The sequence below is a fragment of the Trachurus trachurus genome (genome assembly GCF_905171665.1).
Source record: "Trachurus trachurus genome assembly, chromosome: 15".
NCBI classification, from domain to species: domain Eukaryota; kingdom Metazoa; phylum Chordata; class Actinopteri; order Carangiformes; family Carangidae; genus Trachurus; species Trachurus trachurus.
In genome coordinates, this window is record NC_139906.1 from 13,777,067 (window position 1) to 13,800,965 (window position 23,899).

General features: G+C 38.9%; 4 protein-coding genes across 4 annotated transcripts in view; 2 read left to right on the plus strand and 2 right to left on the minus strand.

The window, feature by feature from the left end:
• The window catches only part of smndc1 (survival motor neuron domain containing 1), a 286,609-nt gene that overhangs the window by 258,719 nt on the left and 3,991 nt on the right, over positions 1-23,899 (plus strand). The window lies entirely within an intron of this gene.
• LOC310998463 (serine/threonine-protein phosphatase 2A 55 kDa regulatory subunit B delta isoform) lies at positions 3,878-8,047 on the plus strand. Its single transcript, XM_083988520.1, has 10 exons — positions 3,878-4,034; positions 4,248-4,322; positions 4,817-4,914; positions 5,033-5,198; positions 5,320-5,432; positions 5,527-5,704; positions 5,824-5,988; positions 6,207-6,376; positions 6,873-6,964; positions 7,127-8,047. Exons 1-10 carry the CDS (start codon positions 4,028-4,030, stop codon positions 7,404-7,406), a joined length of 1,344 nt encoding a protein of 447 aa, XP_083844646.1. The 5' UTR covers positions 3,878-4,027; the 3' UTR covers positions 7,407-8,047.
• On the minus strand, positions 8,574-11,727 carry bnip4 (BCL2 interacting protein 4). Its single transcript, XM_083988521.1, has 6 exons — positions 11,546-11,727; positions 10,970-11,141; positions 10,810-10,870; positions 10,556-10,662; positions 10,139-10,288; positions 8,574-9,509 (listed from the first exon to the last, which is right to left on the minus strand). The coding sequence occupies exons 1-6, from the start codon at positions 11,586-11,588 to the stop codon at positions 9,467-9,469; spliced, it is 576 nt and encodes a 191-aa protein (XP_083844647.1). The 5' UTR covers positions 11,589-11,727; the 3' UTR covers positions 8,574-9,466.
• LOC310998515 (alpha-2A adrenergic receptor-like) lies at positions 21,467-22,678 on the minus strand (the record flags this gene model as incomplete). The annotated part of the gene is made up of 1 exon (XM_083988621.1): positions 21,467-22,678. One exon carries the CDS (start codon positions 22,676-22,678, stop codon positions 21,467-21,469), a length of 1,212 nt encoding a protein of 403 aa, XP_083844747.1.

Consider the following 23,899-nt stretch of genomic DNA (forward strand, 5'->3'; position numbering starts at 1 on the left):
AAAAGTAAAGAACAGAGTACTATTTGCACTCATGTCTTGTGTGCTTCAATGTGAGGTTTAACCACACCGTATGGCCATACAGAAAATTTCCACTCAAAGGGGGAACAAACAAGGAGGCAAAGGTTTGTCTTCCAAGCCAGGTCTCTGACAAGCCTCAGTTGTGGAGAGCCGCAAGGATAATCTCCTTCAGACAATGAGACAATGTTGAAGGCTGTGCATGCAAATTACACTCAGCCATCTAAATTACAAAGACATACACAGACCTCAAATCATCAGGCCTCATATCTCACTCATCGGGCCTCCTGGCTCTTAATTTGCCAGAGGATGCTATAGAAACAACAGAACAAAAATAATAAGAAAAAAAAAAACACATGAGCCAAAACAAGAGTCTTGAATAATTGATTGTGTTTGTCTTTGCTGTTTGTGTGTGTGAGAGTGTGTGTGTGTAAGACTGAGGGTCTGGACAGAGCTTATGCCCCTGAGCAGAGCAGACACATCCACTGCCCAATGGTTTGTGTTAAAAACTGTCTGATGGACCAAATGTGGGGGAAGGGTATGTTTGTGTGTATGCAGGGGAGAGGGGGGGGGTTGCATGTGTATGGGTATTTATGTGGATGCCTCAGTGTGTAAATTCAAACACAGAATAGATAAAATCAGTACTTAGCTGTGTCTGACTTTGTCAAAACAAACTTGAGCGTGATGAAATCATGCCCATTTTTTGTATTCGGTTACATGAGAATAAAATGAAGTAAAGATTTCCAGGATAACAAACGTTTGTTGTTAAACGGCTTAGGAATAGGTGTGTTGTAAGATGTTAAAAAGTCAATATACCTTCATTTTGTCTGTGCTGGTAATGAGCCATATTTTCTGGGGGAAATGGCTGCTTCTCCGGAGGCACCATGTCTACTGAATGTGGCCCTGATCCTGGATAAAACAGAAGGCTCACCAATCAATCTCTCCAGGTTGCCCACAGCCAGAGAAAGCAGCTGCACCACATGTTTGCCTTGCGCGATAGCGACAAGTTAACATACGGGCAGCACAGTAACCATCCACAAGCAGCCTCTAGCTGTCTTATAATGAATTCCCACAGGGATGGGGAACTATCAGAGTCAGTGGTGTTACTGGAGGCTCGGAATAAAGTCAACACCTCTCCTTATACCTGATGAAGCTACGGCACGGCAACACACACACACACACACATACATACACACACCCTCTCTCTCTCTCTCTCTCTCTCTCTCTCTCTCTCTCTCTCTCTCTCACACACACACACAGACACACACACAAGCACAACACTGAACTTGTAAAAATGTTAAAATCTAATGTATACAATAATTAGGCTGCGCAGTTTATTAAATCACAAATTAGGCTCTAGTCAAATGTTTCTCCTTCACACTGTGATGGTGAACACAAACAATTCCTTTAGTTTTTAATAGGACAATATTAGTCAAGACCGAAATTTTCTTTGCTCTTATTTCTAAAAATGAATTTTGTTGAAGAGAGATGTTTTGGCGTGCAAGTGAAATTAAACAAATTTTTTTTAACAAAAACAAAAAATCTTTTCCCATAATTTCTTAGAATTTAAAAAGCACAATTTCACATTGTTAATTCTGGTTGGGCCTATTAATAGTCTATACCCACTCTAGTTAACACTCTAAAATGAAAACTATTTTGTCTATTTTGTGCTTACAGCATTCCAGTGAATAATATCTAATCCGCCTCTTCAGAGGGCAATACATTTTGTTCCATTTAGTCAGAGGTTGAAGCTATAGTAAAAACCAGAGTAAACCCACTCAATGCTGTTTGTAACTGCACAGGATTTATCATGATGAAGTCAAGGATGTTTTAAAGGTTCAATTGGTTCTTTCAATAATGATGGTTTTACAAAACACTGGTGAACGATCCATTTTTAATTCAAGGGTAACATCCACCGCGAATTTTAACTACGAAACCGGATCGCTATACAAGCAGGCGTAAACTGCTTATTGGGGTGTAGTCCATTTCAGTCACTATTCAACTGTGTGTGAGAACATCTGTGAAATGTATAATCTTATCTACACACATTGCTATGCTCCTTAATTTCTTTGAGCAGTTGTATACCAGCCAACTTGTACCAATACTGCAAGCACAAGTTGGTCCACCTTTATATATATATATAACTATAGATATAGTCTTCCTCACCTCCAGGCCTCTGCTCTGCCTCTCCCCAAGGGACGCTGTGTGAGTGATGAGGGGGATGTGGAGCTTGGGAGATACCGAGGAGAAGACTTTGGTGAGATTTGGTCCAGGTCTTTCAGGTTACATCCCTATTTCATTCTCTTGCCACCTGCAGGACAATGTGCAAATGCTGAAAACAAATAAAGGCAAAAAGGACACAGTGCCATCAATATTATGTAGTCGTTATCCAGAGCTCATTATCACAGTTATTTGAAGTCAGTGCAGAAGGCAAGCGAGCTTCAAAGACACATGACCTGTAGCATCTGGTTAAGAGCAAGTATTATCTGTTAATGAGCACCTTTCAGGCCACCATGCTTTTTAAAGATAAAAAGTAAAATTAGAATATAATTGCAGCTGTAAAAACATAGGACCTCATTTTACTTGTCAGTCTACGGGTGCACCTAAGAGGACACATACAGCATCTCTAGTGATTATAATATTTTATATTTTCACACTTCATCAGAAACTTTTTTCTTCTTTTGGGGGGTGACTTACTTTATTGCACAATCAGCCCTTATGGGTTATCTCCATCGCCTCCCACCCATCAGGGAGTGCTGTTCACAGAAAAAATAAGCATAAACTAAAATCAGCCACCACTGCTAAAACATAATAATTATAAACACATTCTGAAAAAAACAAAAATATAGATGACATACTTTTTTAGCAGATTTTAAGCAAAACATTAAAAACTTTGTTCCCTAATGTGGAACCCACCATTTAAAGAAAACAGTACAAAACAACTGATAGCATTGCTGGTGACAGACTGGATGCTCCATTTAACATTAATATTAGATGGACGTACAGACAGACAGACAGACAGACAGACACAATTATAAAACTGTGAAAACAGATTGTTGTATTTAAACTTTTTGACTTAGTTTTTGTTTTGATTGGATTTGATTGATCAGGCGTAACACACCATAGTCACAAAGGACAAGCAAAACAAACAACAGGCCTGTAACAGTTCTGTGAAATGAGACCTCAATAATACATAAGTATGTGCATTCAGTTTATTTTCCCTCAGAGGTCTAACACACCTGCATTACCCATTAAAAGAAAGACTGGATGTTCACCCTTTTCTCCACTAGATGTCACCCACTGATCATACAATACAAAGCTGGGGTTCTTCTTGGGTGTCACAGTTCTTTGAGTTAGGACACACTTAATGTTTAACATCAACAACAGCCAAGCAAACAGTAAAAACAAAGTTTTACTGTGAATAATGCAATTAATAAATAGAAGTTCATTACTGCAAGAACTTAATCAGTTCATGTATCATTATCCATTAGGCCTACCCTATATCCATGACACACACACCTTGGCTATAAACACAAGAGACTAGAGAGAAATGTTGCATGCATTGCTATCTCTTGCTCCTCTTTGCGTGCTTCCGCTTTTATCAATAGGCACAGGTCTACACCTGATGTGTAGTGTCATGTGTCATGTGTCCCACCCACGAATCAGAGGACAACTGAATTGCCTTAAACAGGCCGAGACGAGAGGCGTTTAATGTGAAATGCAATAGAGATACAGTCGAAATCCCTGAAAATAAAGAGTGAATGCAGATTTGATAAAATGATGCTCGGGAGGATGGAGGGAGCCAGGATGTGGCATGTGTGCATGACGTCATTTCTCCATGTACTGTGCGCCATTTTGGAAGAAAAAAAAATCACGGATAATTTCCGTGGTCTTGACAGATCCGGACCCGAGTCTTCACACTGATTGTGGATGCTATCTGTTCCCCCGAGCAAGCCGCATTGGTTGATTAAGTATTGGAAGCTGTGTACAGCAAGAGCTGCTAAATGAAGCAATGGCGGGTAAGCTACTTTTGAAAGGGAGTGAGAAGGATCCACCTCACTTGGTGTGTGTGATGGCCTGAATCTGCAAGTTAGCTAGCCAACGTTAGCGCTGGCGAGCTAAGGTGCTAGTTGTCAAACTGTCACTGTCAGGTTTTTTATCGCCTCTTGAAGCGCGACTGGGACAGAGAACCAACGTCGTGTCCTTTTTGTCTCCCTTGTGTCTTTCTACAGGAGTTGCAGGAGGAAATGATTTCCAGTGGTGTTTCTCGCAAGTGAAAGGAGCGATAGATGAAGATGTTGCGGAAGGTATGTGGCTAATGTTAGCTCGGCGCTAGCTAGATGGTCTGATGATGATGATGATGCTCTGTGGGCTTTACATGTGATGCACGGTAGCTAGATGGTCGCACATGTTTTAAATCGGGGCAGCTGTTGGTAATTGGTGCGACCCTGTTCGTGGATCAATTGCACAAACGCCCTTTCTTCTGTAAATAACCGTGTGCCGCTAGCTAGCTAATATGCTAGGTGGTGGCTAAGCTATTAAAAGGGGAGCGACCGTGTCCATGACGTCAATGTGCTGCGTCCATAAATTGTCAAAGTGACATCATGCGTGTTTTCATTCATTCATCCATCCATCCATGAATGGGTGTACGTGTTGTGCGTGTTTGGCTCACTGAGTGTCTCACTCTTAGTCCAAGAAAAATGTCATTGCACCGCTAGCATGATTCAAGCTGTCATCAGAGCTATAATCGTGAAAGCTGAGCTGTGAGGTCTCAATCTGTTTGATGTGTGTCCATTTCCAGCTGACATAATCTCAACAGTTGAGTTCAACTATTCTGGAGAATTGCTTGCAACTGGAGATAAAGGAGGAAGAGTAGTGATATTTCAACATGAACAGGAGGTAAGACTCAACAGAGGAGTATCTTCATCGGATTTCATGAGCATCAATGTCAGAAGGCACATGCTGGCTGCATTGTAGTGATTCTGTGTTGACTTTTGTTTACAATGTTTCTTTCCAGTCTAAGAATCGTCCACACCTTCGCGGGGAGTACAACGTCTATAGCACTTTTCAGAGTCACGAGCCAGAATTTGACTATTTGAAAAGTTTAGAAATCGAGGAAAAAATTAATAAAATAAGATGGCTACCCCAACAAAATGCTGCTCACTTTCTACTTTCGACAAATGGTAAGAGTTTAGTGTTTATTTAGTTCAATTATTATTTGAAAGTGTGTGACTTAACTTGATCTCTATCAGATAATTGTTCTCCATCTCCACATTTTACAATTTCGTTGTCTGTTTTTGCCAGATAAAACTATCAAATTGTGGAAAATAAGTGAAAGAGATAAACGAGCAGAAGGTTACAACCTGAAAGATGAAGATGGACGACTCAGAGATCCCTTTAGAATCACCTCTTTACGGGTATGTAACCTATGTCGTACACAAACAGGGCAGTCTTAAGTTTTTTTTTTGATGAATCCTATCTAAAAAAAAAGGTAAATGTTATGTGTTTCAGGTACCAGTACTGATGCCAATGGATCTCATGGTAGAAGCAAGCCCACGGAGGATCTTTGCAAATGCGCACACCTATCACATTAATTCCATTTCTGTAAATAGTGATCATGAAACGTACCTCTCCGCAGATGACCTAAGAATAAATCTATGGCACTTGGAAATCACAGACAGAAGTTTTAGTATCCTTTTCTTTATCACAAAACGGCAAATATTGGATGTGTGGCTTAAAGGTCAATTGTCTCTGCACTCTTCCATCATGAAACTTAAAACTGCAAGTTCCTTAACAGTGTGTTCCCAGATATTGTAGACATCAAGCCTGCCAACATGGAGGAACTGACAGAAGTAATCACAGCTGCTGAGTGCCATCCACACCAATGCAATGTATTTGTGTACAGCAGTAGCAAAGGCACCATCCGCCTGTGTGACATGCGAGCAGCAGCACTCTGCGATAGGCACTCAAAGTGTAAGTACCTCTGATGTATGTGAAATGAGTCAATTAACTAGTCAACGAGTGTGAGAATTGCTGTTTAGATTGGTCAATTAAGACTCTTTTGATTCTGGTTTTGATCATGATTACGAAATAAACCGATTTTTTTTATTGGCGTTACTGTAGTTTTTAAAGTTCATGCTGACAATTACTAGAAATAACAATTGAGGATTTTTTTTCTTCTATCTTTTAAGTCTTTGAGGAGCCTGAGGATCCAAGCAGCCGATCCTTTTTCTCTGAGATCATCTCCTCCATCTCGGACGTGAAGTTCAGTCACAGCGGACGCTACATGATGACACGTGACTACCTCTCCGTCAAAGTTTGGGACCTCAACATGGAGAACAGGCCAGTGGAGACATATCAGGTGCATAAACATACTTGTCTAGTGACTTAAAATATGTTGAACATGAACCCTGTGTGAGAATAAAAATAAATATTGTTTCAAACGTGATTTGAGTGAATTGACAGCCTAAAAGTAACCTTACAGAAGCACTAAACTGTTCTAAAATTAGTGAAGTTTTAAATTCTGGCAGTGTTCTTGTGCTGTTTCTCTCACCTGCTACCTTAAGGTTTTTTCCTAATTTCATACTTTATTGTCCACATCATTCAAATATCATTTTCATATTGAATAAAAGGGAAAACAGCTATAAAAGGACACAATCACTTCATTGAATGGCATACATGCTCGTCATAACTCCCCCCCAAAAATTTGGCTCACAAGTCAGTGTTAATGTGATGAATTATTAGCAATATTTAGGCCAATTTTCATGTTGGCTGCATAAACACCTAAATTATATTCACACAGATGGAAATGTAAGCACAAATGAATATCTAGGCTAAGTCATTTTGTTTTGTTTCAGGTGCATGAATACCTTCGCAGTAAACTCTGCTCCTTGTATGAAAATGACTGCATCTTTGACAAGTTTGAGTGCTGCTGGAATGGCAGTGACAGGTAAGCGCTCTTGCCCTTGTTTTTCCTTGTCATTTTTTAAATGGTACATGTTTTAATATTATGAACAGTGTTCCAAGGTTGTTGTATTTAATGTCAAACAATGGTGACACTTTACGAGAAAAGTCTGTGCAAACACTCAATTTGATTTTCTTTCTCCATCAGTGCCATCATGACCGGCTCCTACAACAACTTCTTTCGAATGTTTGACCGCAACACCAGGCGGGACATCACACTGGAGGCGTCCCGGGAGAGCAGCAAACCACGGGCTACGCTCAAACCCCGCAAAGTGTCCACTGGCGGCAAGAGGAAGAAGGATGAGATCAGCGTGGACAGCCTGGACTTCAACAAGAAGATCCTCCACACTGCCTGGCACCCCAAAGATAACGTGATAGCTGTGGCAGCCACCAACAACTTGTACATTTTCCAGGACAAAATCAACTAGAAGATTTGGGGCTCCAGAGGATAGGGCTTTTACCGTACCTGTGTAGTTAAGCCTACTACTTGTCTATCTGTATAAGAAGAAACAGCCTCGTTGTCCTCCTGGTGAAGAATTCGAAAGCACGTGTCTACTTTTTTTGCCACAGGAGGTTGATCCATAGGCCTGTTTTATTTTGAGTCTGAGCTTAGGTTGATTTTGCCTTTGGCACCAGGGCAATCAACATGCCCCCCTGACCCAGAAAGCCCAATTCGGGTCTAATTGACGGAATGGCACTCCCTAGAGGTCAAACTCTTGAACGTTGGTGTTTGTGTTGACATTTTAAGCCTTCATTTCATGATTTAACAACAGAACTCTTGGAAGCCCTTAAAATGACGTCTTGTCAAAGTTGTAACATCATTTCAAAGATTTTGGGCCCTCTGAAGCACGGATTAATGGCCAATAAGCCTAACTGTAACATTCCCCCATTGGCCATGTATTCAGGCCAAACTGCTGGTGGAAGAGGCCATGAATTTGGAAAGTGGACTTGTTTCTTTTCTTCCCCTCCCTCCTCTTACTTTACCCCAGTCAATACGGTGACATAATTTCACTGACTGTATCTACTCAAGTACACCTTGTCATCCACATAATAAAAGAAACTAAAACTACAGATGTGTTTTTAAATTTAGAAGTATGTATTAAAACATGTTTATTGCTTTGCATGTTTTTATGTTGTAGAGAGGTGGAAAAATGTTCAGTCACACCACTGTCTTTTTGAGCAGATCTCAAGCAAACCTGTCATGGAAATACTATTTGGGGCTACCAGTTTCAGAACCACTGTTGGAGACAACTGATAATGTGTTTGTGTCAAGAGATTCATTTCTAGTTTTTGACCATGTTTTAGGATGCAGGCTGGAAACTACATGGCACAAGATGGGGCCCAGGATAAAGGGAATCTGCAGCCTTAATACCTACTTCTATCAGTGACAGCTACAAGTTATATGTCCCCAAATGTTTTACAAACCTCATGTGCATTATTTGTAAATCCTATTTTATAGAGTTATGTCCTCATATACTGCTGCTATATGTGGCTGTCTATGAAAACACAAAGGAGGAAAATTGCACACCATACAGTTTATGTGATAGAGTGCCTCCGAGTCATGTAATAAGTAAATAAAAGTCAGACAGGCCTCATACATGTGCCCTTATTCATTTATTAGGGATGTCACCCAAATTTGAACCGCGTATTGCAAATGTGGATCTTATCTACGTAGTTGTGAATGCAGAAATGAAAGTTGACTACACAAAACATATACTGATGACATTAAAACAAACACATAATAATGCATTGTCTTTGTCCATTGATTCCTAACATGGTGGCAATGTATTCACTTGTTTATTATTTTGACCAAAGTTCAATAAAATTTTAATTGTGTTCATCTGCATGTGGTCCTCTCCTTTGAAAATCAGCTACATATTTCTACCTTTTAACTTCAGTATAAATTCAACAGGGCCACGCGTGTTTCTGGCTTTTTGTGGAAAAATGCAACAAAAATGGACCACATTAATAGGCCATTAAATGTTTTTATACAGTTGCACAAACTGAACAATCAGTGATGAATGATGTCTCTTAAACACTGAGCTACTGATCCCTTGGACAAAACATTTAAAAGAAAAAAGAATCAAAATGTATTCACTGATTTTTCAAAAATAATTTGACAGTAAGTAATTTACAATCTCAAGTGAGTTATAACTGCAAAAAGAAAAGGGAAATGATGGACAATATATTATCAGTTCCCTATCATGCAGATTTTAGGTGCAGGAAGCAGCAAAACAATCATCTCCAGGCCAGGACAGGGACTACAGCAAGAAGCAGGGGATTGGTCAATGCTCTGTTCAGGGGTGGACACCGTGAAAACAGCAATAACAGACCCTTCAGTCTCCATGCTGTTGTGGGCAACATGAAGCTCCCAATTAAACTAGACCATGTCACATGGCCACATCTCCCTTGATCTTTAAAAGGTCCCATTTTAAGGCATGCCAAGATGGTCACATTAAGGTGACAAGGTGTTGCAACACCATTTTACTTAGTAGGTGTTGTGGGAAGTTAGACGCTTCCCAATGTATATCCTAAAAGGAAAGAGACAAATATGTAAAATTAGATATTGCAAGCAAAATATGTTAACAAAAAAACCCTGAAGCAGGGACTTAACATTTCCTCTTCATCATAGTACTTTTGCACAAGAAAAAACATGCAATAGTGTTTTTTTTATTTTATAAAGTAACCTCACTGAGATAACAAGACATGGTGCTGTTTCAATCATGGGACAGTCATGTAGTCATCATGTTTATGTTCAGCTTTTTTGCAGTTCTCCTCTATTTACATAACAAGTGTAAAAATTGTCCCATCATTAAAATGCAAAGCACAAGCCTGGAATCTATCGCAATAACATTCATTAACATGCCTTTAAAAATAGACAAACACGAGACCACCACTAAATTATTCATGTTATGTAGGTGCAATTAAAGGTGTGTTTGCATCATGTTGGTGCAACTGAAAGGTGTTTTTGCAGCAGTGATGTTTGTAAACAGTAGGAAAACTGATTCATATTTTCACATGTACATTTAATATGTAGTCAACAATTGGGCCTTCATATGTTTTTTAGAGGATTGTTCTGTAATTGCCTCTAGAGGTTCCTATTAAATTATTTCAGCTGCTGTAATATTGCCAGAGTTAGCAATTAAATTATGTTGCTTACCCTAGGCCAACAGCAAGTATGTGAGAGATGATTAATGAGGGAAGGAAAAGCTTCAGAAAGTCAGCAGAGAGAATCCCTCCCTTCTTCATGACACTGGTGTTCCTGATGCTGAGAGAGGTCGAGCGCTTAGGGTACTTCAGCAGGAACTCCCTACAGAGGAGCACATTAATTTTTCATCGTGTTGAATACATTACATTCAATGAGTGCCAGTTTAATGTCACACTGACATCTATGCTAACACAGACATAATTTTAAATTAAATGAATTACATAATAAATCATGGCATAAAATAAATATACTTTGGCTCCTATGTGCACATGATTACCACCATAGGGTTTAACAGTTCTCACTACCATCCTTGTAATCACTACCCCATTCCCTATTACTAGTGTTAATTAATTAGTAGTGGTAACATACTTTGGTGGGTTGTTCTCAGGACGACTAGACCAGTCCCAGATCCAGTCAGCATTTTTCTTCATCAGATTCTCCACTTCCCGTCTTGTTTCTTGGAAGTCTTCATCTGACTGAAAAACACATCCAGCACCAACATGGTCATTACAGGTATTTCAAAGCAGTATTATGTTACAGAATGTTAAATAAACTATTTAATAAAACACCACTTCATTAGGTGTTCAATTGATTATAAGGCGTCACAGGTTCCACAAACATACCTGTGAGCTGTTTCCCTCTGAGCCTCTCCATAGAAGAAGGGGGGTCTGTGCTCTGAGTGGGCTGATGTGAGGAGGAGGACAACAACACAGGAGTTAGGCAACACTTCTGTATTACACAATGCAAAAGGAGAAACAAATCATTCCCCTTCTCTCTACTAACCTGTTGCATTGAGAGCTTCCTCTGGAACTGTTTCTGCCCGACTCATTCTGGGCATCTAGCAGCATTTTCTCCATGTCACACTCCTGACTGGACGTGGCGATTTGTTCCTGGCTTCCATGGTGACTTGTGGTTTGAGAGCCATTACTGCTGAAATGCAGCTCAACCCAGGAACCTTAAACCAAATACAGTAGTCTTTACATGGGAAACCTGTTGGGTATTTTAAGTGTTATATCACTGGCCTACATATCCTAGGACTGCCAGGCAGGTTAAGGGTGAAGGAGAACAATAAACATGGAGGGACTGCTCTTGCCTCGAGGCACTCTGATTTTGTAACATTATAAACAAGCCTCTTTCACTATCTAGGACGATGGGCTGTTGTCCTATTGTGGTCTCTCCACATATTGTGGAGGGATCAAAAATGTAATATTAAGCTTGCTGGTTTTCTACATATCTCAGGCTTTTCACGGAGCTTGTCTAAACTACGAGGTTAGTCACCTTGCAGTTTTTTTAATGGTCGGCTAACAACTAGCATCAACACTAGTGAGCTACTAGCTTGTTTTAACGTTTATACTGTACCTTGTAGACTCTCGTCAGATGAAATGTCCTTTTGAACCGACATGGTGCTGGTGGAAACTTGCGGCTCCGTACGTTTGCGCAGCTTCAGAGGCGAAATCTAGGCGAAATGGTGGCGAAATCTCTATAAGCAGCTGGAAATCCAGCTACCACAATAACAATGACGCAACGCTCTGTTTATCTACAACGTGATTGGCCCAGAAAGGAGGGCACGCACAGCAAGGCTGACTGAGCGCGTGCCAGCCACTTGAAGGCGCGCACACACGCTTCCTTAACAACCCAAATAAACACAAGTCCCATATTGGCCCTGTTAAAACGCAACGTTAACACCCCAAAAAGACATTTTGATCACGTCGGCTTGTTTGGTTAAACCTTATTTATTTAAGCAGTTCCACGCGCCTGTCTGCAGATGGCAGTCACAGCTCATCACACCACACTCTCTCAGTGATGCTTCAGTAGGCAGATAAGAGGAGTACAAATATAACATGTGAGAGGCCACACATCTCAGTTTTCACCTAACGATACAACAGCACATTGCGCAAATATTTTGACTTAAATGTGATTTTATAATATATCTATTTCAATATTAAAAGTTATGTGGTCCACATGTGCTATTTGCATCCAACCTGCACTACAGTGTCATTGTCCATGCCACTGTCCTGCATTGATCAGCATTACTAACCATGCTACAATTAAATTTGTGCGTCTTGTTTTAAATTCTTTCATCTTGATCTTAAGAACAATTAAGGATACTGATCACGAGAAAACAATTTATTTTAAATAACAGTTCTGTAAGTGACTAAAAATGTATTTCAGAAATTCAAGACACATTGCTTTTATTGCCCTTGACTCCTGGAAGAGGCGACTCCAAATTTGAGGCTGGCAAATTTAATTATGTTTTCTACCGTGGAGATTAGTGTGACTCATTATTCTTGTGAAATTAAATTATTTCTACAATTGAAGGGGGCTTATTATTCTGGGGTGTGTTCTCCTTCCTGGAAGACCATGGTTTACACACACAATATATGGAGCTTCCAAGATCATTTCAGAACAGGGATAAATTACTTGGGCATAACCAGTAAACAAAAATAAATCAGCAGTTTCCCTCCTTACCAAAAACAAGCTTATGCAAACAACAAGCAATATTAATTAAATCCCCTTTGGAGCTGCATCAGGGTTTTGTTTTCCAGTTAAGCATTTTCATTTTCTGTAAGCTGTTCTGAGCAATAAGTTATTGTTTACAGTGTAGTCACTGTAAACAAAGTATGTTTTCTCAATTTTTCTGAACTGATAGCACGATTAAGAATTACACAGGCAATAAGAAGGAAATATACGCTGATTAAGTTATGAGGAACGAGTTTCATTTTGAATGCTGCCCCACTAGCAAGGGACAAAATATCCATTTTGTCACACTCCACATAGGAATACCTGAGAATCCAGGTGTAAACAAGACAGACTGATCATTCAGAGCACACATTAACAAACAATGTCCCCAGTGTTGGACTAATAAAGCAATATCTTATTGTGAGGGTCAATAACAACTCCAAAATTGTAAAAATATTCCAGTCAGAACCATACCATGTGTAACTAAAACTGCTAGATGTCAGACAATAGAAATATTAAACGACAGGTTTTTCCATAATTTTTATAAACAATCTTTGTATATTCTAATAACCATGCCTCTTGAAGGTGTGATGTTCAGCCACATTCAATGTGGCAACTAAAAATTTAATAAGTTAAAATGTCACTGATATTGATTCTATCAATAATGCACACACCTAGTGTTCCACAGCAGCTACATAAACATTCATGAAAACGTAAGCAATAAAATATTTATCACAGATTAGATCTCAAATAATGTGTGTGTAACTTGTCTAGATTTCCATGTCGTGCAATATTGGCAGTAATGTTGTTAAGTGTTATGAATGTTGTGTTCCCATCCACACCCTAGCTCTCGTTTCAGAAATGCTCTCGCCAGGTGGTATATGCACCACCATGAATGAATTACACAATGTCACAGTTCCATTCTCCATACTGAGATATTTGCCATGTAGGCCTTGTATGACCAAAAGCTTCATTTAGAGTTCACCAAATAATGTGATTATACATATATACAGTTATTACATGACAAAAAGATTAAACACTTACTTTGCCACATTTATAAACTCACAAAAGCACCAACCAGCTGGCTGACACTCAACATTTTACTCAAGAATCAGAGAGAACAGAGACAAATTGTCAGAACAGCTCAAATACGTTTATACCATAGACTGTATGGAAACTGCATTTATAAAAATCAATAGTTTAAAGTTAGATTAAGATATGAAAAATGTACAGACCCACGGAAGGAAGTCCCCTCTCCTCCCTCAAGCCCATTAAATTAAACCAGAAATTAGCATCTGGGAGTCTGTCACTGATCACCATAGATAATCTACCATTATCAGAGCTACCAGAAGTCTTTCAGGAAGAAGAAATTCACATCCTGCTTCGCGACAGCTCAACCAAGAAGGAATTAATGAAGTAAAACCCAAATGGTATAAGAAAATCCAATTGATTTAGTCAGTTGTACAAAACCCCCTCTGCTAGCTACTTTGTAGTGTACCTTTATTTATTTATTTTTCCTCCTTTGAAGTCTATGACCTTGGTGGAGGCCTGTATTTTCAAAGTGTAATTCTAGTTAGAGACATACCCACATGATGTGCAGTCAGTCTATCGGTGCCATCCAGGAGAGCTGTCATTTCCTTTCCCAGAAACTTCCAACCATTACTCCATCGTAGGCCTCAAGAACTACAATGGGTTGAACACTAAGACAAAGTAAACACGTTTAAGATAAATAGATAAAACTGCATACAAATTATTCATGAATGCAAATATAATTTAGCACACAGCTGTATTGCTATGCAGTGTAAGTCATTTGACTGACACTGCCGCCAGCGTCCAAAAGTAACGTATTACTTGCATTGTTTACTTAACTTACTGTTTTTAAATCAGGAGCTAGCTTATTCTGAGGAATAAATGCTACTGCTACTACTTGATGGGCAACACTTACCTTACAAACGTTCAACGAAAGGCGTGAAGCGACTGGCGACTTCTTCTGAGTCTTTTATTTATTTTATCATTTCCTAATAGATATTAGGCTTACTGGGTGTATTTAATATTTCAAAACACGGCGCTCACGTTCCCGCCCGAATCGCACCACAGTCGTACAAACGAATTCGAAGTGCGTCACTTCCGGCTGCCATGAATGAAGTTTGCCTTTAGCGCCCACAGGTAGCATCATGTGTATTTGCCAAATTACATCCATGGTGTTTGCCATACGCGGATTTCCAGTCTATTTGGTTTCAGTGGAGTCTGTAAATGAGCTCCAAACAGCGGTAAGTGTTGCCAAAACACCTGCGGGAATTTCCCAAAGTGTTTAAACAGTGCTAGCTAGCTTGTATAGTCTCAGGTGTAAAAACTGTTAGCTAGGTAGCCTAAAGAGACACATAGGGGCTAGGTCGAGGGGTTAGTATACCGTAATACTTTAATTAAATGGATAATTATTTTTATACAAAATAGGACAGCCCGTCCATTTTCAGTTACCTTGCACTGAAATAATTAAAGTATTGTTTTGCACACATAGCTATCTTAACAAGGTCTCCCTAAACAACAGTGGAAATAGTACTGTATAGCCCACTAACTAAAAGTAAACTACCAATGTTGCAAATGGCCCATTTTGAAATTGTGTATTTGATGATAAATGCATTTAATGGTGCATTCAACTGGTAAAGGTGGAGATGATATTAATGAGCACTAAAAACTGGGCAGGCTTGTGAATTTCCCAGCAGGATTCTTCTATCACACTATGTTAACCTGTGAAAGATACTGTGATTCAGTAATAACTAAGATTTATTTGTTTATCTACATATGAAAAGTAACTTGGAATTCGAGTAACGGAGTAAATAGCACAAGTAGCCTAATAGGCCTACTACTAGTGAGGTAGTAGTATAAAGTAGCAGAGAATGGACATAAGAAATAAACCAAAGTTGTAGAATACTTGTGTAAATGTACTTGGTCACTTTTCACCAAAACATAGCAAGCTTGTATTAAAGTAATTCATTTTTCACCAAATTGACTATAAGATTCTCATAAAATGATTATTTACCTTTACAGAAATGGGAAGGATGCCTGATCTACCTCCTACGTCTCAGATTTTTGGGGAAGGGAAATCTTCTGTACAAGTCACCTGGAAGAAAGGTCACAGGAGACAGCTGCTGCTGACCAGAAGAGGTAACTGCCCCAACAAACTTATCTAAATCCATAGGTCAAATTGCAGTATTAAAGTATGGAAGTGTTGTAGACCTCATAGTGTGCATATGCCAGAGAAAAGACGTCTTTAAGTGTTGTAGATAAATTATAACTACTACTCTTCATAAGTGTAATTTGGGAAAGCGTTTGAGTGGATTCTAAGCAGAGCCAGTCTACCACCAGCTTCTCTGCTGGAAAAATGTGTCAACATCTGTTGAATACCCACTGAGAAGAAAATCGTTCATAAAGGTGACACCATGAAACTTGACTGAACTGATTGTCTTTCACTGATTTCCGTTTATTTTAGAAATGTAATATTAATTTAGACTCATCTGACATTAGGCTAATTCTGACTATTAGTATTAAGAAATGTACAATTTTCCATATATCCAATAGATGGTTTGCAACTGTTGACACACTTTTTTCCCCGAAAGTAAATACATCACATATTGGTTCCATGTACTGCAGATAATTGGGTATTGCGTCTTATGATTTCATTGTCCATGATTGTAATGAGAAAGTTTGCATTATTGCCTGTGGCCCTGTCCGTAAAGGATAGAACAGACAATGTTGACACTTTCTGTAGATGATGACAAGGGTAAAAAGGAGAAGCAGAGGGCCTGTAGAGACGTCACAGTTTACAGTGCGGAACGTTTTGTTATCTGTGTGTAGGTGTGTGTTAACTGACAGCCCTTTGAAGGATGAATGGTTGTCCACAACAGGTGGCTGGTGAAGAAAGATAAGGCACAATGATAGTAGGCATGATCGGTAGTGTTTAGTGGTGTTAACTTTGTTTCTGTGTTTAGCTGACATCATAGAGGAACATATGGGTGGGACAGGGGGATGGTGTGTTGTGCATAAGCATGAGGAGTGGGCCAGACTGGAATTGGATACAATCAATAGCACAGACAGGACAAGATGGCTAAGTAAGAATTATGGTGTCTGGAGCAGAAGCTTCATTTGTTACTAATGAGGATTCGCTGTAGAGCCTAGAAGGCATTGTTGTGGGTGCTGCTTGGATTTCACAGATGGCTGGAGTATCTGCTTCTGATGATGATGTGTAAGGCGAATGAGTAATAAGAGATACACTGTATACTTCATATAATGTTTTTTTTTTTTTACTTGTATTAAACATTCAATTCTTCTAATGGATATTTTGGGGAAATTCATAATAGTCCAACTTTAAAACCTTTCACCCAGGTGCCCCCACTTCTTTTCGACTGTCTAATTCAAACATATTAACATGATGGCTCAGGGCACTTGTTGCTACAAGAAGGTTGGACAGGTTCAGTAAATTTCAGTTCAGTATTGTGTAAAAGCTCATTTGTTTAATATTTGATTAATATGATCAAATAGAGCAAACAAAACAGACAACCAGAGTGCAACCTAAAAAGCCTTTCTATCTAATTTGCCTAATGTGGAATAAATAGCTCAGTCACATTAATTGAATAAAACTGCTATAGGGACATTTAGATGGAGGATTATGTGTGGCCCACACATTTGTGAACCAATATACCTATACTTCTAGCTTTTCTGTGTTGGTGTTACTTGGTAGAATTGCATATTCATATAGCATGACCTACGGTATCATCTGTATGAAATGTGTGTATTCAACCAGCCACTGTAAAATACACTCATGTTTTGATTAATAATTGAACAGTCCTTTTCTGTTGCACCCAGAAACAAAAAGGATGAAATATGATTATATTAAAGCATAAACGAGTAAAGACTATATTTGCTGTCCCAAAGAATGGACTTCCATTTATTGTTGCATTTAATATGTTTAGTAAATTCCACATTATCCATGTGTTTTGTCTCTGTTCCCATTGGGTCTCTATTCTCCGTGGGTCTTCTTAAGCCCTTTCCCAACAGCATGTTTGGGTTTTTTGATGAGCTAAGAAAATATAAGACCCTATTAGCTGATTTATTTTATCCCCAACACTAATCACAATAATCCATTTCTCAAGGATTGGGGATGAAAATGTACTCTAATAGGCCCAGTCTGAGCAAGCAGAAAACATTGGGCCTGGGAAGTCATTCAGGAAATACAGTATCTACAGTTTTACTTTGTTTCAATATGTTTGGTCATGCAGTCACTCTCAGAATATGTAGTTTGCAGATTGCATCAATAATAAAATATATTGAACACATGACAATTATAGGTTCAAGTAAGTAGGTTTTTCATTGGGTAAATTGGCGATGGTGATCATGAGAAGGAAACTATCAGTGATTTTACACAAGGCAAATTAAACAGGGTTTCCTGCTGCTTACATCCTTCAGACGATAATTTCATTATCTTGCATCCTTATCAATTCAAGAGGGAGGACATATTATATGCCCCAGTGTGCATGATGCTTTGTGCTCAATCCATAATGAATGACCCAACATTCAATTAAAAACACTCTATTCATCACAAGATATGATATAAACTTGTTAGTATGGTCTTGATGCCTTTGTCTGGTCTGTGCAGTCCTCCCTCCACAGTCTTCACATGTCTGGGATGCAGACCGCGCTCTTTACTCTTTAAGTTCACCAGCCTCTTTGAGAGACATGACTAGCAACTTCAAAAAGCTCTTATTTTGTTGTAGGCAGAAGAAATTAGAGTTAAATGGAGAAGACTCAGGAGTTAAAGCTATGGGAACTTCTGCCAGCGGCAGCTTATAAAGCATAGTTTTAATAGCTGTGGTGTCACAAGCATAAATCATGACGCTCTGTAGTGGCCTTTAGAGGGGGAAATAAATCATTATCTCAGCAGACAGCGAAAGTGGACGTGTGTGCGTACACTCTGAGAATAGCAATGGACTGTTTACAGTTTGTAACCAGCTGTAATTTTCATTGATATGGAGTGAGATGCAGGACACTGAAAACTAAATTCACTGGCACATTTGACAGCATCCATTAACCTAATTAACTCTGTATGCCATCAGTGTTTTTTGTGGTGTATGATCAACATACTAATAATGAAAAAATGCCAAGTCAGCTCTTTTCCCTGAGTTGCTTTCCCCCTTCAAGTCTTGGTGAACTTTCAGGATTGTAATGGATACAGTAGTTTGGCATTTCACCACTTATCAGATCAGATACCGTCGTAGTTCCGACCATAAACAGCGATGCGGCGGCGTTATTCCAATGACCAGCCGGGAAGTGTCTGCGAAACCAAAAGTATGGGCGGCATTTCCACCACTAATAATAATCACAAAATAACAATAAAGACAAAACAATATATTTATCCAAAATTGACCCATTAACAAGTGTGGGTAACGTAGATTCATCCACATTAATATGACTTTTTTTATAACCAAATATAAACTCCTCGTTGTCCCTTTAAAAAAACGTATCAGATCCAAGCATGGTGATGAACACCTTGTCATCTTAAATAGATGATGCATTCAGAGGGCAGTCAATGCAGTTTAATCTTTTGAGACATATTGGTGTCCTTGGTAAAAAAACAAAAATGTACGGTTGTATAAAGGATATTTTTTGCAAATATTTTAAGATGGTAAATATTATATAACCTTGGTAGCTTAATATGTTCCAACAGCCATAATAATCCCTCTTGCTCTTCCTACATACTATGGAATGTTATGACATGGGCCATGGGTTTTTCCCGTGCAGTTTAAACGAACAGATACCAACTGTTAGTATCAGTGCACCAACAAAGTCTTATAGTTAAATAGATTAATCTTGCCTTTATACATAAGTCCTCAAATACTAATGTTTTGTCAGATTGTTCGTGGGAACCCTATCAGTAGTTTACCATTTGTGGTAAATGCTGAATGTTGTATTTAAAGACTCAGAGACATGGTGAAACCAAACATGTGTACCACAGGAATTTCAAAACTCTTGAGTCCCAGAGATCAAGTCATGGGAATCTGTTTGCTCTGTGCATGAGAGGTGGTTGGTAAAAACGTTTGTGAAAATTGTGCTAAAAAGGAGAAGAGATGGAGGATGTAGTTATTAACCCCACGGTGTAATTTGCAGCAGTCACTCATATTTCTATCGCTGCATGATTTCTGTTTGACTCCAGGGGAGGATTTAATGATATCCTGATATGAAGGGCCATAATTCATGTTAAACTGCACTCAGTATTGTTGTGCCACCCCTACCTCCTAGGCATAATTTCCCTTCATATAATTGTCTTGTTCCTGTGCTTGTTATGAGAGAACAAGATAGGTTACAGGGTGGGAATATATTTTTGAGTACAATCTGCTGTCATGCGCTCTTGCTATTGTTTGTATTGTTGTACAAAGGTTTTGGTTTTTTTTTCAATCCACAATTGTATTGTAAAATTAATAATAATTTGTTTTTCTAAATCTGTCTTTTCTGTCACTCTGATGACAATTGCAGAGAGGCTTAGTTTCCAAAGAATAGGCATCCATTTGACAATTCATATCTCTTGAGACATTATTTAGTTTTTAGTCATAATTGAATTATTTGCCATGTTTGTTTTTGTACACTTTTGACATTTCCTGTGTTGTGTAATGTATTGTAATGTGAGACATGGATATTATCATTTCAACTTAACAGTTTTCTTGAGAAGTACTATGTCGCAATAATCTTTTCCTGTTTAAACCATACAGAAGCTGGATCTGTTTTTCGGGGTAATTTTTTCAGTTTTCAGAGTCCCTTTTTTTCAGACTTTGAGAGATTTCAAAATCCCACAAGAAGCTCCCACCTGCAAGTAACATTTAGGCCTAATCACTGTGGTCAAGCCAGCCTCCACTTCGAAAAATACATTTAAGCTAGCCTAGCCCCGGCATTTGTTTTGTGCTACATGTATATACCACAGTAAGAGCTTGAAAAGACTGATTTCAAAATTCTCTGAGGTGGTGTGCTGTAATAATAGGTTGTCTCCTTTCAAATATCAGTCAGAATTTACAGGGAATGAAAATGTGAAAATAAGAAAAATTAGTGGGCTTTTCCTACATCACCTTGTAAGTTGAATCTGTTTTAGAAGGTCGCCTTTAGTCCTCTTACATAGTATAAACATGTAACGCAAAACAATATCGGGGACTGTATTTTTTGAAATGGAACATATACATATCATGGTTCTAATAGATCCATGATAAAGTGGAGGCTGGCTTCACTGCAGCGGTTAAACCTTACTTTCAGGTGGGGGCTTCTCGTGGGATTTTGAAATCTTGTTAAGTCAGAAAAAAAAACTGACTCCAAAAAAAAACTGAAAAAATGTTACTCAGAAAAAAGAACAGAGCTTTTTTTTCTCAAGTGAATGACATTACGCTTTTTGAAAACCACACTATTAGGAGGTCTTTACTGTAAATCTTTATAACACAAGTACCCAAAGCACAGCTGATGACATATCGCAAAACAAACAGGCATTTTGAAAATATATCACCATGTTATCACAGTTATACAGAATCAGAGTGTAAACTTACAGGTTGTCACAGTGAAATATCAGCTGGAAAACAAATTGTACATTTGATATTTTTTGTATGATGTAATATTGTAAAACAAACATTTATGGGCATGGAATTACACAAAATGTAAAAACACAAAAATAGCATACTGGTATGATACAATTTTTCAAACATTCAGTAGACATATCATCTTAATGTAATGTTTACATTGATGGAAGGGCTGACAAATGTTGTTTTTGAAGCACAGGCATTAAAACAATATTTATAAGCCTCCTCTGTTCGTTTTGCAAAGGATCTTTTTAAAAGATCTCCTGAAGTCATTATTGAATACAGTGTAAATTACAGGATTTAGTGAGCTATTGCAGTAACCAAACCAGAAAAACATTTTGAACAGTGTCTCTGGGAGTCCTTCACAGCAGATATCACACAGGGCAATGAGTGTGTATGTGAAGAAAAAGGGGAACCAGCAGAGAACAAACACACCCATGACCACAGCCAAAACGAATGTGAAGCGTCTCTCTCTGTACTGTCTTCCTTTCCACTTGCTCACTCTCACACAGGGCTGCACCTCTGGCTTTGGAGAGGTTTCTCCAGGCCTCACCTGAGCCACTTTGGGTGTCCTAAGACCCCTCTTTTTCTTCAGGGAACACAGCATGATTTCATTCCCATCGGAGGAGGAGGGTTCTTCGTCTATGTCGGAACCATTGACCTCTCTGTCATCCCCCCCTTCCACCTCCCTCTCTTCTCCGTCTTTTCTCTCCATGGGATTCAGACCACACTTTGTCTCCTCTAAGTTGCCATTCTCTCTTTGCCTTACGCCCGGCGGGGCTCGTGTTCTTTTCTTGGCAATCTGGTAGATTCTGGCATACACTGTAATCATAATGATGCAGGGAGCAAAGAAGGAGGCAATACTGGAGAATATAATGTACCACTTCTCCTCGTTAATTCTACATTCAGGTTTGTCCTTGTTACCCTCGTTCTTTTTCATTGTGATGAGCGGAGGGAATGAAATGATGGCTGCCAGTACCCAAACTATCAAGACTGTGCATTTAATCCTGCGTGGTGTCCTCCTCAGGTTGTACTCAATCGCTTGAGTCACGGACCAGTACCTGTCCAGGCTGATGGCACATAGGTGAACGATGGACGAGGTGCAGAAGAGCACATCCAAAGCCAGGTAGATCTCACACCACACTTTACCAAAGTACCAGTAACCCATCAGCTCGTTCGCTAAAGAGAAAGGCATCACTAAGGTGGCTACCAGGATGTCTGCACATGCCAGAGAAACTAAAAACAAGTTCTGAGGTGCTCTCAGGGCTCGGCTTGTGGTCACAGCAATTACTACCATGACATTGCCAAAGACAGTTTGCAGGATGAGGATACCCACCAGGATTGTTAGAGGCACAGAGGTCTGCACAGTATAAGAGTGCCTGGCAGGCAAAGTCTCATTTTCTCTGGTGAAGATAAAACAACCCATCAGGATGAGCTGTGGTGTCGATGATGTCTGAACAGTGCTTTGCTTGCCAGCGGTCTATTAATTGCATCCATTCAAGAACACATCATCAGAAGATTGAGTCTCCTCATTTTGTTGACTTGAAAATATTGTTGCTAATTTCCTCTTTAGCAGTGGGAACATAAACACCATCAGAGAATAATTACAATACACGATTTTTTATACTAAAAGACCAAAATAAAATATAATTAAGTGAATAAAGGGAACTTTGAATAATTCCCGGTTTCCCACATCAGAAACTTAAAAATACATCTATTCCTTTAAAAAGTAATTCTTCATCCACCAACCTTTTTAGACTAAAAACTTGCAGTTAAGTCCCTTGGAAGACATTTCATAAAACAGACTTGCATTGTAGATAGATGATGCTGGCTCTGGCAGATCTTTTCATCTGCTGTGGCTGAAGTGGAGAGTACGTCTTTTATATGGGCTTGATCTGACGTTGAGGATCTGTGATGCTGGCTCCACTTCAGTAGAAACGGGAAGGGGCGGGGTTCATATGCTGCTGGAGATTTAAAAGCAATTTGTTGTTGCTCTCAGATCTGAAACCATTGGCTTATTATAACACTTACAATATTTTTGATTTATAGAAGTAATATCTGTAGTCTGTTAGTTTACAGAGGAGTAAAAGTACACTGTATGGGTTTGTATTTCTATTTCCTGAACACTGTGTTAAGATAAAAGAAAAATGGCTTTAAATAATATCTGAGTCTGTGGTGAGGGAGGGGAGATGAGATCAGTCACTGAGAAGAGCAGAAGCTGTACGTTTGTAGGAATAAAAATTTCATCCAGACAAATTTTCTTTCTTGATTACAAAGTAAAATAAATCAAAGTCAGCTTGTTGAGAAATATTTGTCTTTCTTTCATTCTTTCACATTTTACCTTTTTTCTTTCAATATTTTATATATTGGTTTAATTATATGTAGTCATTGGGCAAGTTTGTTCTTCTCTGCTGTATTTCTATGCTACTCGTTAGAAGCTGACATTCACTCAGAACAGTCTGATGTAGCACCTTTATTTTGAAATCAGTCCTTACGTTACTTACAGGTGGGAGCTTCTCAGGGAAAACCAAAATGAATTACTCAGAATTTTTTTTTTTTTTTTTTATTCAAGTGAATGCAATACACTTGTGTATTCTGTGATCTTTTGCACTAGTTCCCAAGCTGTCCTTATCTACTTGTGACATGT

Bases quoted from the DNA above. Each gene is read 5' to 3' on its own strand.
- LOC310998463 (XM_083988520.1), top strand. The intron at 4,323-4,816 runs GTATGTGGCTAA...GTCCATTTCCAG, and splicing joins AGATGAAGATGTTGCGGAAG to CTGACATAATCTCAACAGTT. The intron at 6,377-6,872 runs GTGCATAAACAT...GTTTTGTTTCAG, and splicing joins GGCCAGTGGAGACATATCAG to GTGCATGAATACCTTCGCAG.
- bnip4 (XM_083988521.1), bottom strand. From the start codon at position 11,588: ATGTCGGTTCAAAAGGACATTTCATCTGACGAGAGTCTACAAG. The intron at 10,871-10,969 runs GTTAGTAGAGAG...TCCTCACATCAG, and splicing joins GGAAGCTCTCAATGCAACAG to CCCACTCAGAGCACAGACCC. The intron at 9,510-10,138 runs GTAAGCAACATA...CTTTCCTTTTAG, and splicing joins ATACTTGCTGTTGGCCTAGG to GATATACATTGGGAAGCGTC.